The sequence below is a fragment of the Heptranchias perlo genome, chromosome 18 (genome assembly GCF_035084215.1).
Source record: "Heptranchias perlo isolate sHepPer1 chromosome 18, sHepPer1.hap1, whole genome shotgun sequence".
Classification (NCBI taxonomy): Eukaryota; Metazoa; Chordata; class Chondrichthyes; order Hexanchiformes; family Hexanchidae; genus Heptranchias; species Heptranchias perlo.
Window position 1 is genome coordinate 55,637,099 of NC_090342.1, and position 14,861 is coordinate 55,651,959.

Sequence of the window (14,861 nt, forward strand, 5' to 3'; positions counted from 1 at the left end):
AGTGCCGTTCTACTGTCATGAATTGGCACTGCTGGTCCAATGCCACTAACTGACACTGGCAATCCCATTTCACTAACTGGAACAGCTGATCCAATGTCACTAACAGGCACAGCTGATCCAATGTCACTAACTGGCACTGCCAATTCACTGTCACTAACTGGCACTGCTGGTCTAATTTCACTAACTGACACTGCTAGTCCAACATCACAAACTCGGACGGCCAATCCAATGTCACTAACTGGCACAACCGAACCAATGTTACTAACTGGCACTGTGAATCCAACATCAGTAACTGGCATTGACAACACAATGTCACTAACTGGCATTGACATTCCAATGTCAATAACTGACAAGCAAATCCAATGTCACTAACTGGCACAGTTAATCCAATGTCACTCACTGGCACTGCCAATCCAATGTCACTAACTGGAGCTGCCAATCCAATGTCACTAACTGGAGCTGGCAATCCAATGTCACTGGCATTGACAATCCAATGTCAATAACTGACAATGCAAATCCAATGGCACTAACTGGCACAGTTAATCCAATGTCACTCACTGGCACTGCCAATCCAATGTCACTAACTGGAGCTGCCAATCCAATGTCACTAACTGGAGCTGCGAATCCAATGTCACTAACTGGCACTGTCAATCCAATGTCAATAACTGACACTGCCAATCCAATTTGCAGCAGTGTCACTAACTGTTACTGACAATACACTGTCACTAACTGACACTGGCAAACCAATGTCACTAACTTGCACTACAATCCAATGTCACTAACTGGAACTGCCAATCCAATTTCACGAACTGGCACAGCTGATCCAATGCCACTAACTAACACTGGCAATCCAATTCAATAACTTGCACTTGCAGTTCAATCTCACTTATTGACACTGGCAACTCAATGTTACTAAATGACACTGCCAATTTGCTGTCACTAATTAGCCCGGCTGCACTAATTTCACGACCTGACACTATTAATCCAATGTCACTAGCTGGCACTGATATTCCAATGTCAATAATTGACACTTCAAATACAATGGCATTAACTGGCACAGTTAATCCAATGTCACGAACTGCCACTGACAATCCAATGTCAGTAACTCGCACTGGCAATCCAATGTCACTAACTGGAATTGCCAATCCAATGTCACGAACTGGCACTGCCATTCAAATGTCATGAACTGGCACTGCAGGTCCAATGCCACTAACTGACACTGCCAATCCAATGTCACGAACTGTCACTGGCAAACCAATGTCACTAACTTGCACTAAAATCCAATGTCGCTAACTGGAACTGCCAATTCAATTTCACTAACTGGCACAGCCGATCCAATGTCACCAACTGGCACTGGCAATCCAGTGTCATTAACTGGCACTGCCAATCCAAGGTCACTAACTGGCAGTGGCACTCTAATGTCACTAATCCAGCCTATCAGTCTACTCTCAATCATCAGCAAAGTGATGGAAGGTGTCGTCGACAGTGCTATCAAGCGGCACTTAATCACCAACAACCTGCTCACCGATGCTCAGTTTGGGTTCCGCCAGGACCACTCGGCTCCAGACCTCATTACAGCCTTGGTCCAAACATGGACAAAAGAGCTGAATTCCAGAGGTGAGGTGAGAGTGACTGCGCTTGACATCAAGGCACCATTTGACCAGGTGTGGCACCAAGAAGCCCTAGTAAAATTGAAGTCAATGGGAATCAGGGGGAAATCTCTCCAGTAGCTCAAATCATACCTAGCACAAAGGAAGATGGTAGTGGTTGTTGGAGGCCAATCATCTCAGCCCCAGGGCATTGCTGCAGGAGTTCCACAGGGCAGTGTCCTAGGCCCAACCATCTTCAGCTGCTTCATCAATGACCTTACCTCCATCATAAGGTCAGAAATGGGGATGTTTGCTAATGATTACACAGTGTTCAGTTCCGTTTGCAACCCCTCAAATAATGAAGCAGTCCGAGCCCGCATGCAGCAAGACCTGGACAACATCCAGGCTTGGGCTGATGAGTGGCAAGTAACATTCGAGCCAGACAAATATCAGGCAATGACCATCTCCAACAAGAGAGTCTAACCACCTCCCCTTGACATTCAACGGCATTACCATCACCGAATCCCCCACCATCAACATCCTGGGGGTCACCATTGACCAGAAACTTAACTGGACCAGCCATATAAATACTGCGGCCACAAGAGCAGGTCAGAGGCTAGGTATTCTGTGATGAGTGACTCACCTCCTGACTCCCCAAAGCATTTCTACCATCTACAAGGCACGAGTCAGGAGTGTGATGGAATACTCTCCACTTGCCTGGATGAATGCAGCTCCAACAACACTCAAGAAGCTCGACACCATCCAGAACAAAGCAGCCCGCTTGATTGGCACCCCATCCACCACCCTAAACATTCATTCACTTCACCACCGGCGCACAGTGGCTGCAGTGTGTATCATCCACAGGATGCACTGCAGCAACTCGCAAAGGCTTCTTCGACAGCACCTCACAAACCCGCGCCCTGTACCACCTAGAAGGACAAGAGCAGCAGGTACATGGGAACAACACCACCTTCACGTTCCCCTCCAAGTCACACACCATCCCAACTTGGAAATATATCGCCGTTCCTTCATCGTCGCTGGGTCAAAATCCTGGAACTCCCTTCCTAACAGCACAGTGGGAGAACCTTCACCACACGGACTGCAGCGGTTCAAGGCGGCGGCTCACCACCACCTTCTCAACGGCAATTAGGGATGGGCAATAAATGCCGGCCTTGCCAGCGACGCCCACATCCCATGAATGAATAAAAAAATACTAACTGACACTGGCAATCCAATGTCACTAACTGGAACAGACAATACAATGTCACTAATGGGCACTGCTAATCCAATGTCACTAACTGGAACGGCTGATCCAATATCGCTAACTGGCACAGCGAATCAAAAGGCACTAACTGGCACAGTTAATCCAATGTCACTAACTGGCACTGCCAATCCAATGTCACTAACTGGCACTGCAATTCAATGTCACTAACTGGCACAGTTAATCCAATGTCACTAACTGGCACAGTTAATCCAATGTCACTAACTGGCACTGGCAATCCAATCTCACTAACTGCTGCTGCCAATCCAATGTCACTAACCGACAGAGCCGATTAAATGTCACTAACTGGCACTGGCAATCCAATGTCATGAACTGGCACTGTCAATCCATTGTACTAACAGGCACTGCCAATCAAATGTCACTAATTAACACTGCCGCTCTAATGTCACTAACTTACACGGCCAATCCAATGTCACAAACTGGCACTGCCGTTCCAAACTCACTAACTGACAATTATATTTCACAAACTACCATTGGCAATCCAATGTCACTAAGTGACAATGCTAAGTCAATGACACTAACTGACACGAACACTCTAATGTCACTAACGTGCACATTTAATCAAATGTCACCAACGGGCAGTTCCATTCTAATGTCAAGAACTGGCACTGCTGGTCCAATGCCACTAACTGACACTGGCAATCCAATGCCACTAACTGGCACTGGCAATCCAATGTCACTAATTGGCACTGCTGGTCCAATGCCACTAACTGACACTGGCAATCCAATGTCATTAACTGGCACTGCTGGTCCAATGCCACTAACTGGCACTGGCAAACCAATGTCACTAACTGGCACTGATGGTCCAATGCCACTAACTGACACTGGCAATCCAATGTCACTAACTGGCACTGATGGTCCAATGCCACTAACTGGCACTGCTGGTCCAATGCCACTAACTGACACTGGCAATCCAATGTCACTAACTGGCACTGGCAAACCAATGTCACTAACTGGCACTGGCAAACCAATGTCACTAACCTACACTGGCAATCCAATGTCACGAACTGGCACTGGCAATCCAATGTCCCTAACATGCACCGCAAATCCAATGTCAGTAACTGGCACTGCCAATTCAATGTCACTAACTAGCACTGACAATCCAATGTCAATAACTGACACTGCAAATCCAATATCACTACCTGGCACTGGCAAACAAATGTCACTGATTTGCACTGGCAATCCACTGCCACTAACCAACACTGGCATTCCAATGTCAATAACTCGCACTGGCAATCCAATCTCACTTATTGGCACTGTTACTAACTGGCACTGCCAATCCAAGGTCACTAACTGGCATGGCCAATCCAATGTCACTAATGGACACTGCCAATCCAATGCCAATAACTGACACTGGCAATCCATTGTCACTAACCGACACTGGCAATCCAATGTCAGTAATTTGCAATGGCAATCAAGTCTCACTAATTGACACTGGCAATACATTGTCACTAACTGACACTGGCAATTCTATTTCACAAACTAGCATTGGTAATCCAATGTCACTAACTGAAACAGGCAATCCAAGGTCAATAACTGACACTGCCAATCCAATGTCACTAACAGGCACTGCCAATCCAATGTCACAAACTGGCACTGTGAATCAAAAGGCACTAACTGGCACAGTTAATCCAATGTCACTAACTGGCACAATAATCCAATGTCACTAACTGGCACAGCTGATCCAATGTAACTAACTGGCACTGGCAATCCAATGTCATTAACTGGCACTGCCAATCCAATGTTACGAACTGGCACAGCTGGACCAATGCCACTAACTGGCAAAGTCGATCTAATGTCACTAACTGGCACTGTCAATCCAATGTCACTAACTGGCACTGCCAATCCAATGTCACTAACTGGCACTGCCGATCCAAAGTCACTAACTGGCAGTGAAAATCCAATTTCACAAACTGGCACTGCCGGTCCAAAGCCACGAACTGACACTGGCAATCCAATGTCACTAACTGACAATGCTAAGCCAACGGCACTAAATGATACTGCCACTCTAATGTCACTAACTCGCACTTTTAATCAAATGTCACTAACTGGCACTGCCATTCAAATGACACAAACTGGCACTGCTGGTCCAATGCCACTAACTGACACTGGCAAAACAATGTCACTAACTGGCACTGCAATCCAATGTCACTAACTGGCACTGGCAAAGCAATGTCACTAACTGGCACCGCAAATCCAATGTCAGTAACTGGCAGTGCCATTCCAATGTCACTAACTAGCACTGACAATCCAATGTCAATAATTGACACTGCAAATCCAATATCACTAATTAGCACTGGCTAACCAATGTCACTGATTTACATGGGCAATCCACTGTCACTAACCAAAGCTGGCAATCCAAGGTCAATAACTCGCTCTGGGAACCCAATCTCACTTATTGACACTGTTACTAACTGGCACTGCCAATCCAATGTCACTAACTGGCACTGCGAATCCAATGTCACTAACTGGCACTGGCAATCTAACATCACAAACTTAGACTGGCAATCCAATCTCATTAATAGAAACTGGCAATCCAATGTCACTAATAGACACTGCAAATCCAATGTCACGAACTGGCACTGCTAATCCAGTGTCACTAACTGGCACTGCCAATGCAACATCACTAACTGGCACTGACATTCCAATGGCAACAACTGACACTGAGAATCCAATGGCACTAACTGGCACATTTAATCCAATGCCACTTACAGGCACTGCAAATCCAATTTCATTACATGGCACTGCTAATCCAAGGTCACGAACTGGCACTTCCATACAAATCCCATCCAGGACAAAGCAGCCCTCTTGATTGGCACCCCATCCACCACCCTAAACATTCACTCCCTTCACCACCGGCGCACTGTGGCTGCAGTGTGTACCATCCACAGGATGCACTGCAGCAACTCGCCAAGGCTTCTTCGACAGCATCTCCCAAACCCGCGACCTCTACGACCTAGAAGGACAAGAGCAGCAGGCACATGGGTACAACACCTGCACGTTCCCCTCCAAGTCACACACAATCCCGACTTGGAAATATATCGCCATTCCTTCATTGTTGCTGGGTCAAAATCCTGGAACTCCCTTCCTAACAGCACTGTGGGAGAACCTTCACCACACGGACTGCACCGGTTCAAGAAGGCGGCTCACCACCACCTTCTCAAGGGCAATTAGGGGTGGGCAATAAATGCCGGCCTCGCCAGCGATGCCCACATCCCATGAACGAATAAAAAAAAGTCACCAACTAATACTGCCAGTCGAATGTCACTTACTGGCACTGCTAATCCAATGTCACTCGCAGGCACTACCAGTCCAATGTTAATAACTGACACTGCAAATCCAATGTCACTAACTGGCGCTGCTAATCCAATCTCACAAACTGACACCGCCAATCTAATGTCGCTAACTGGTATTGCCAATCCAATGTCATTAACTAGCACTGCTAATCCAATGTCACTAACGGGCACAACTAGTTCAATGTCAATAACTGACACTGCCAATTCAATGTCATTAACTGACACAGCTGGTCAAATTTCACTAACTGACACTGTGGCCCCGATATTAGCGGGGAGGCGGGATGGCAGCTGGGGGAGGGGCAATTGGGCGCGTGGCAAACCCGCATGAACCAAACTTACCATTTCCAACGCGATCGCACATTGATTGATAGTGGTTAACGTCCTCTCTGGGTTTCGCGCCTGGCAGCTAATCTGATTGACAGGCTGGCTGCCGTCAGGAGCTGCAACGCGAGGGGGGGAGAGAGAGAGAGCGAGTCATCCGGCACTGGACTGAGAGACCGGGGGGGGGGGGGGGGGGGGAGGGGAGAGAGAAGAAGATCGGGGGGGAGAGAGGAAAATTGGGAGGGGGGGTGAGGGGAGGATCGGGGAGGTTGAGGGGAAGATCGAGGGGGAGGTGAAGATCGGGGGGAGAGGAGAAGATCGGAGAGACATCGGGGGAGTGAAGAGGGGGAAGATGGGGGGGACATCGGGAGAAGATCGGGAGGGTGAAAAGGGGGACATCGGAGTGGGAGACATCGGACATCGGAGCAGGTTTCAAAGGTAGGTGCATTTAGTGTTTTCACTTCCTTCCATGGTTTTTTATTTAATTTATTCAGTTTCTTTTTCCCTGATCCGGCCCTGGTTTCACCAGGTGTGAATCAGAAGCGGTGGGCAAGCTGCCCAGGTAAGTTAAAAATCTTTCTAATACCTTCATCTGTCACAGGTTAAAGTGCCTTAAGTATCTCAATGAGGTACATTTGGCTCTTTAACTGTCATCCCGCCGGCTTTAATTGGCGGCGGGACTTCTGTTTTCGGGTTGCTCGCGCACACAGGTGGGTCCCTGGGAAACTCGGAAGTCAGCAGGTTGGAGCTGGCTTCTGAACCCGAACAGGATTTCCGCGATTTTAGGAGCCTCCCCGCCCCCAATGCATCCGCAATTGCCCCCTAAAATCACCCGCTAGTTCAATGTCACTAATTGACACTGCCAATCCAATGTGAGTAACTAATACTGCTGATCCAATGTCACTAACTAGCACTACTAGTCCAATGTCACTAACTGGCACTACTGATGAAAATATCACTAACTGACCATGCAAATCCAATGTCACTAACTGGCACTGCCAATCCAATCTCATTACCTGCCACTGCTAATCCAATGTCACTAACCGCCACTGCTAATCCAATGTCACTAACTGGCACTTCCAATCCAATATCACCAACTCGCATTGCTAATTTATAGTCACTAATTGACATTGGGAATCCATTGCCACTCCCTGGCACAGTTTTTCCAATGTCACCAACTGGTGCTGCTAATCTAATATCACTAACGGGCACTGATAGTCTACTGTCAATAACGGGCACTGATAGTCTACTGTCAATAATGGGCACTGATAGTCTACTGTCAATAATGGGCACTGATAGTCTACTGTGAATAACGGGCACGGCCAATCCAATGTCACTAACTGATACTGCTAATCCAATGTCACTAACGGACATTGCTAATCCAATGTCAATAACTGTTACCGCTAATCCAATATCACTAACTCACACTGCTCATATAATGTCACTAACTGACACTGCTAATCCAACATCGCTAACTGGCACTGCCAGTCCTGATCTGATCTAGTTGGGAGGTAGTTGGTTGTGTCCTACAGCCCATCATACTCTGCCACCCATGACTCACAATGTTCCCAGCATCAGCACCCTGCAGAATTCGTGGCTCTAAGTTTTAGTTTAATTGTTTCGCTCTTGAAACTCTTTGAAAACTCAAGATGTGATTTACTGCTTTTTTTTCCTGCTCGGAGAGTATCAGTGAATTCCACCCACATAGGTGAAAGCCAGCTGGTACCAGTCTCACTTACAGATTTGCACAAACAGAGACACACACCAATAACCAGCTCATCGTGGAACACACTGAAAAACATTCATACAAATGCAATTCCTCTCGCCCCGTCAAAATTTTGAGTTATGCCATATTTCACCCCCTGCCTACAACCTCAGGGTGCCAGAATCAACATTCATCACATTGTCTCCTCCTCCAACTCATTCTCTCCTGCTCTATTTCAAAGCCACAGAACTCCTCACCTCTCTCACTCTTCCCTTCCTCCTACAGTCTGCAGACATTTAAAACCCAAGCTTGATGTCACCTCATGACTACTTGTCTTCCCGCCTACTCTTTCATACCTTGGCTCTGGGCATTAATTTCTCAATAATAAAAAGAACTGCTCCCCGAATCCCAGACGGGTTTTGACGACCAGCAAATCTAAAGGGGGCGACTTTAACCTTGAGACCTGCTGACACCAAGTTTTTCTTTTTTTTACAGTAGAGTTATTTTGTTGTTCGAAACAGGTGAATAAAAAGGCGAGCATCCTAAAGACCACCCCACACATGTCTCACCTCGACCAGTTGGTCCACAGCTAACCTGGAATTAAAAAGCCCCATTGGTAATTATCGGAAGCGAAATCTCTTAACAGTCACTGAATATGGATGCTTTATTATTTCGGGAAATTTTGGCTTGCATGCAAATATTTGATCTATTATATTGCCCTTAAAGTTTGCTGTTCGGATAAACCCTTGTTCAGCTCCATCTGCAGATAAGCCCCCCTCCCTTCACCCACCACCCCCACAACCGCCCCTGCGTGAGTATTTGGTTTGAGCACCAATCTGTGCTGGGTCAGTAGATCTTAGCCAGGGCGGGACCCCAGCGTAGGGAGAGGAGAACGCGGCCACGATTCCCACTCCTGATCGTTCCCCAGCCACCCGCTTTCCGGAGGCTGGGCGTTGGGTGGACTGCAGGACCAGGCTCGGGCCGCCATGCTTCCACACGGTTGAATAGCCTGCCAGCACTCACGCATACTTGAAGAATGGGCCTCTCGCGGCAGGGTACCAGAGGGCTGTCAGGACCTGTGGAGCCAAACACCAGCGGAAGTTGGCACCCTCGGGGGGAGTCGGGCGGGGTGGGGGAGAGGGGGAATGATAAAATTGAACAGTTAAAAAACATTCATATCCTCGTGGCCTACTCACTTCTGGTGTTGTTACAGCCGGAGTGCTGGGGAGGTTGAAAGGGGAAAGTTTATGTGTACAACTTCACAAAGAAGCATTTCAAACCTGTCTCAAAATATTCAATGCCACCCACCCCCCCCCCCAATTAATGTTGCACCGCTTAGTCGCCCCCCCACCTGCCCACAGTATGTCCAGAAGTTCTACGCTCAGTGTGTATCAAACTTATACTGTCATCAAGATGTAATGCAATTCCCAGATATTCAGAATGATACCTGGGCTAAAAGGGTTAAATTATGAGGACAGGTTACACAGACTAGGCTTGTATTCCCTCGAGTATAGAAGATTAAGGGGTGATGTAATTGCGATGATTAAAGGATTTGATAGGGTAGATAGAGAGAAACTATTTCCTCTAGTGGGGGGAGTCCAGAACAAGGCAGAACCTTAAAATTAGAGCTAGGCTGTTCAGAGGTGATGTCAGGAAACACTTCTTCACACAAAGGAGTAGTGGGAGTCTGGAACTCTCTCCCCCAAAAAGCTGTTGAGGCTGGGGGTCAATTGAAAATTTCAAAACTGAGATCGCTGGATTTTTGTTAGGTAATGGTATTAACGGATATGGAGTAAAGGCAGGTAAATGGAGTTGAGGTACAGATCAGCCGTGATCTAATCGAATGGGGGAATGGGCTCGAGGGGCCGAATGGCCTCCTCCTGTCAGTATGTTCTTATGATCCTATGTTCCTATGATCCATGTTCCTATAATGCTATGATCCGTGTTCCTATGATCCATGTTCCTATGATCCTATGATATAAACACCGCGCCCCTCCACCACGTACCTTTGGCGATCAGTTCGGCAATGTCCTGGTCGAACCCGAGCCGGTGGCACCTCCTCCAGAGCCCGGCGTTGGTGGAGTTGTACATCCTGCCGCACTCGTCGGCGGCACTCATGGCGAAGAGCTGGCGCCGGTTCCTGGCGAGCAGCAGCTTCTCCTCCCAGCGGTCCAGCCGACCCCGGCTGGCACGGAGGGGCAGGTTGTTGGAGGTGTAGATGAAGCCCGGGTGGTTGGTGCGGCTGGCAAAGTTCTTGCACCTCTCCCGGTGCCTCCTGGCATCCGTCTGGTACCAGTGGTCAGAGCAGATGGCCACGGCCAGCATGCCCAGGGCACAGAGGGCCATGGAGAGGCCGGCGTAGAGCAGGAGCCGGCCAGCTGCCATTTCATTCACGCCACAGTCTTCAGCATCCTAGCAGAAAATGGAAAAGGAAGATGCAAGGGGAGCGAAAGGAGGAGGGGAAAGCATTCACCATCAACCTCTGCAATGTGGCATCGCTTCACACAGATTCCCCCCTTCGAATGGTGATCGCACGGGTGTAGCCTTGCATCAAAGGGCTGGGGACATTTGCAGACTGAGCATCTTCCAGACCTTACATTCCAGGCAGCTGCATCTAGCCCTCACCTCACATCAGGAGCCTTCTCCGACCCAGGTTTTCCACCATTCCCCAGCAATGCATCTCCTTCCTCTCCGCCTGGCACCTGCTGATCTCTGATCTCCAAACAAAAACACCACAGAATATGGAACAAAGCACCAGGGTGATTCCCTCTTTTGTGATAGAAAAGCAAAACAAACCCTCCAAAAAATTAATTGTATCTCCCCCCCCCCCTCCTTACACAAACACACACACACACACACAGAAAACACACACAAGCCCAGCGCCCCAGCAATCCTGCAACCCCGGACTGAAAATCTCCCAGGGAAGAAATACAACAAAATCAGGCAGAGAGGGAGAGAAAACCTGATGTCATTGAGCCGAAGGCAGGATCATATTTTATTTATCCACCTCCTTAAAGCGAGGACGCCCCCTCGTCCTGCTCCAAACACCTGCCTCCTAATCGCGGAGAATCCGACTCCCCGTTACCGAAAACAATTATTTTGTTTTGGTTTTCTATTTGAATATTATGGGTTATATTATACCGAAGATAAAGCAGACGCTTCATCTCATTCAACGATACCAATCCGAGCTATACAAGCTCAGGCAAGCCACGCCTCGACTATATATATATATATATATAAATGGATTAGTATTTGAAAAGATTGGTGTGTTTAATGTCCTCACAGTTTTTAAAATGCATGCTGATAACCAGGGAAGATGCGGATTTATTTTGGTACGTAGACGTTAATTAAAATTATTGTGGGGCAGACTGTAATTAAAGCAACACTGCGCCGCTGGCAGCAAGGGTGAGGGGGAGATTTTTAATTTTGCAAAATCTGTTAGTATTTGAGCCCTGAACGAGTCGGAAAGGTAATTGCGCTGAGTTAACTGATACTAATTCATCCTTACGTTAATACACCTGTCAGGTTAACCAGAGGGGAGAAATAATTCACAAAAGGGGATGATTGAGGATTCATTTTTCATTGTCAAATATCATCTTGTTAAATTTTCCTGCACATCTGTCTTTATTTCTCTTTCAACTATTATCAGGCAAAATCAATTCCCTTTAAGGCTTGGAACAGCGATGTGGGGGATCTGGCGTGGAGCGTGAGACTGCATAAGAAGTTAGTTAAAGCAGAGAATTACCTTGAGGGGTGTAAGATCAGGCTGGAAGGGGGGCAGTCTTCACACCCTTGGACCTAGAATTTCTCACTGAGGTTATTTTAAATGCACTATTAAGCTGTTTGGAGTAAACAGTCGGTCAGTCCGTTGTGTTCTGCCCCAGGACGGGTGCTGACTCAAGTCTCACACATGAAATCCTTGAGCCACTCACTAGGGAAGAGTAGCTGAGCTGGTCTCTCGTTGCCTTCCTCACTGTTCTTAATCTTCAGAGTACTCTCTCCTAGGTGGGCTGCAACCAAGGTTAAAGAGCCCCCCCCCACCCACCCTTTACAATAGGGGGAGCCATTAGCAAGTACTCCCACTGGACATCAAGCCAGTACGCGGAGCTGGCGCTCCAGTCTCTGCTCACCGGGGCTGCCTGGAGTGGGGCCCGAACCCAACCCTTCTGACTCAGAGGTGGGAGTACTACCCCTGAGCCAGTGGTCACTCCGTCCAGACGTGAGTCCCCCGCTGGATGTCAACCCAGTGTTTAGAGACCAGATTCTAATCTCCACTCACCGTCTGCAGTGGGGCCTTCAATATTCAGCACTGTCCCGCCCCCTCCTCATACTGGCAGGCTTCCTCTCAGCAATGGGAATCCCACCGGGGAGCCTGCCCTGCATCGATAATGAGCCCTGACCCAGGGAAATGGGTTGGCACGGGTTTGGAGGGGCGGACGGAGGGCCCCTCCCTCACCGGAACTCTGCCCTGGGGAGGAGAATCCCGGCCATCATGTGCTAATAAATTTCCTGGGCCAGCATCATTTGCACCATTAGGCAGGGATCCAGGCACCAGTGCAAGAGAGGAAAATTGCATCTAAGAGAAACTTAAAGAGATGGAAATGATTAAAGGGGGGGGTCACAATGAGGGCGACAAAAAAATCTGGAATCCTTCAGTCAGGCTCGATAGGCACCTCAACCCATTAGCAACCATTGCCAAGGCTGAAAGGGCAGAAGATTAAGAAGTGAGAGACAAAAATGGAGGCATAGACGGCTCTATGGTCAGGCTTGAGGCCACACCCATTCTGGCACTGGCTGTCCCAGCCCTACGGTGCATGTTAGCAGCAAATATCCTTACAGCCAATGACACACACTGACCTACATCCAGTGAAGGCACTTCCCACAGCCATCAACAGATAAAGGAAGAAAGATCTTGCATTTCTATAGTGCTTTTCCCATCCTCAGGTCATTCCAAAGCTCTGCACAGCCAATGAAGTACTTTTTGAAGTGTAGTCACTGTTGTAATGTAGGAAACGCAGCAGCCAATTTGCGCACAGCAAGATCCCGCAAACAGTAATGTGATAATGACCAGATAATCTGATTTTGGTGAAGTTGTTTGAGGGATAAATATTGGCCAAGACACCAGGGGCAATTCCTCTGCTCTTCTTCGAATAGTGCTATGGGATCCAGCCCTCAAAATGGCCTGTCACCTGGACTATCAGCTGCCCAAAATTCACATTGTGGGAGAGTCCACCCCAGTACTCCTTAGTATGAATTACACACTCCCCAGCCGACCGCTAGTAACAAGAAGCATCAGCTACAAAACCCTGGTGGCAGATCAGCCATCTTCTCCACACACTGAGTGCACTGGGCGGGGCTGCGAGGTCTCTCTCGCTGTGTGTGCTGCCATCCTTTTCTAATGCTAGCTGATTTCCTGTGCCATTGCTTTTGATAACTTGGGATATATGCTGTCTTATAATGATAAGAGATCATTAAACCAGTTGATCCACAATGAGCGGGAGACATATTAACCTGGCCTGTCCCTTTAAGGGGGCAAAGTTGAATTGCTGTAAATTGGCACATCCTGAGGTCAATTAGAACGTAACGTTGCTGGCAAGGGGCACTGGTTAGATTGGCAACACCTTGTAAATTCCTGACTCCAGGTCGAAAGAGAGCAATAACATCAAAACATTCGGTGAATGGTGATGGGTTCGATTGTACCGTTGTCACACAACCTGTGACCTACCACCTCCTCAATAGTGATAGCATGCAGTGCTTGTGTCACACAACCTGTGACCTACCACCTCCTCAATAGTGATAGCACGCAGTGCTTGTGTCACACAACCTGTGACCTACCACCTCCTCAATAGTGATAGCACGCAGTGCTTGTGTCACACAACCTGTGACCTACCACCTCCTCAATAGTGATAGCACGCAGTGCTTGTGTCACACAACCTGTGACCAACCACCTCCTCAATAGTGACAGCACGCAGTGCTTGTGTCACACAACCTGTGACCAACCACCTCCTCAATAGTGACAGCACGCAGTGCTTGTGTCACACAACCTGTGACCTACCACCTCCTCAATAGTGATAGCACGCAGTGCTTGTGTCACGCAGATTCCAATCTCCCACTTCCGGAATGTGATTTCATGCACACATGGTCTGTGCCAGTAATTCCCCAACATTGTGCTTGCTTCATCCCGCTACAGAGCAGGGTTAATAGAGGGCTTTCCCTGCCACTATGCATGGTGGGATAACCCTGCCTCCATGGATATCTCTTGCTCTATCTCTATGAGAAACAGACAGAAAACAGTTACAGATCCCAGAGCTAGTGAGCTACGAGGAGAGAAACAAGGAAAAAGAGAGAGAGAGAGAGAGGGACAGAGTGAGAGAGATGGAGCGAGAGTGGAACAGAGTGTGTGAGAGAGAGAGGGCCAGAGTGAGAGAGAGAAAGAGAGAAAGAGAGAGGGAGAGAGAGGGAAAGCGTGAGAGAGATAGGCAGGAAAGAAAGGTTAGAAAGAGCAGAAAAGCAAAAGAATGAATAACATTTTAGAGCCATTGAATTGTAGAATTTTACAGCAAGAAGGAGGCCATTCAGCCCATTGCCACCATGCCGACTCTCTGAAAGAGCCATTCATTTCATCCCATTCCCCTGCCCTTTCCCCATTCCCTTTTAAATATTGCTTT

The 14,861-nt window shown here is 48.0% G+C and overlaps 1 protein-coding gene across 1 annotated transcript in view; it reads right to left on the reverse strand.

Moving 5' to 3' along the window:
* Positions 1-10,955, reverse strand: part of LOC137334882 (transmembrane protein 178B) — a 485,015-nt gene extending 474,060 nt beyond the window's left edge. The window contains exon 1 of the mRNA XM_067999938.1: positions 10,200-10,955. Coding sequence (XP_067856039.1) covers positions 10,200-10,578 — 379 coding nt within the window. The 5' untranslated portion in view covers positions 10,579-10,955. The remainder of the gene's footprint in view (positions 1-10,199) is intronic.
* Between the last annotated feature and the right edge of the window lie 3,906 nt (positions 10,956-14,861).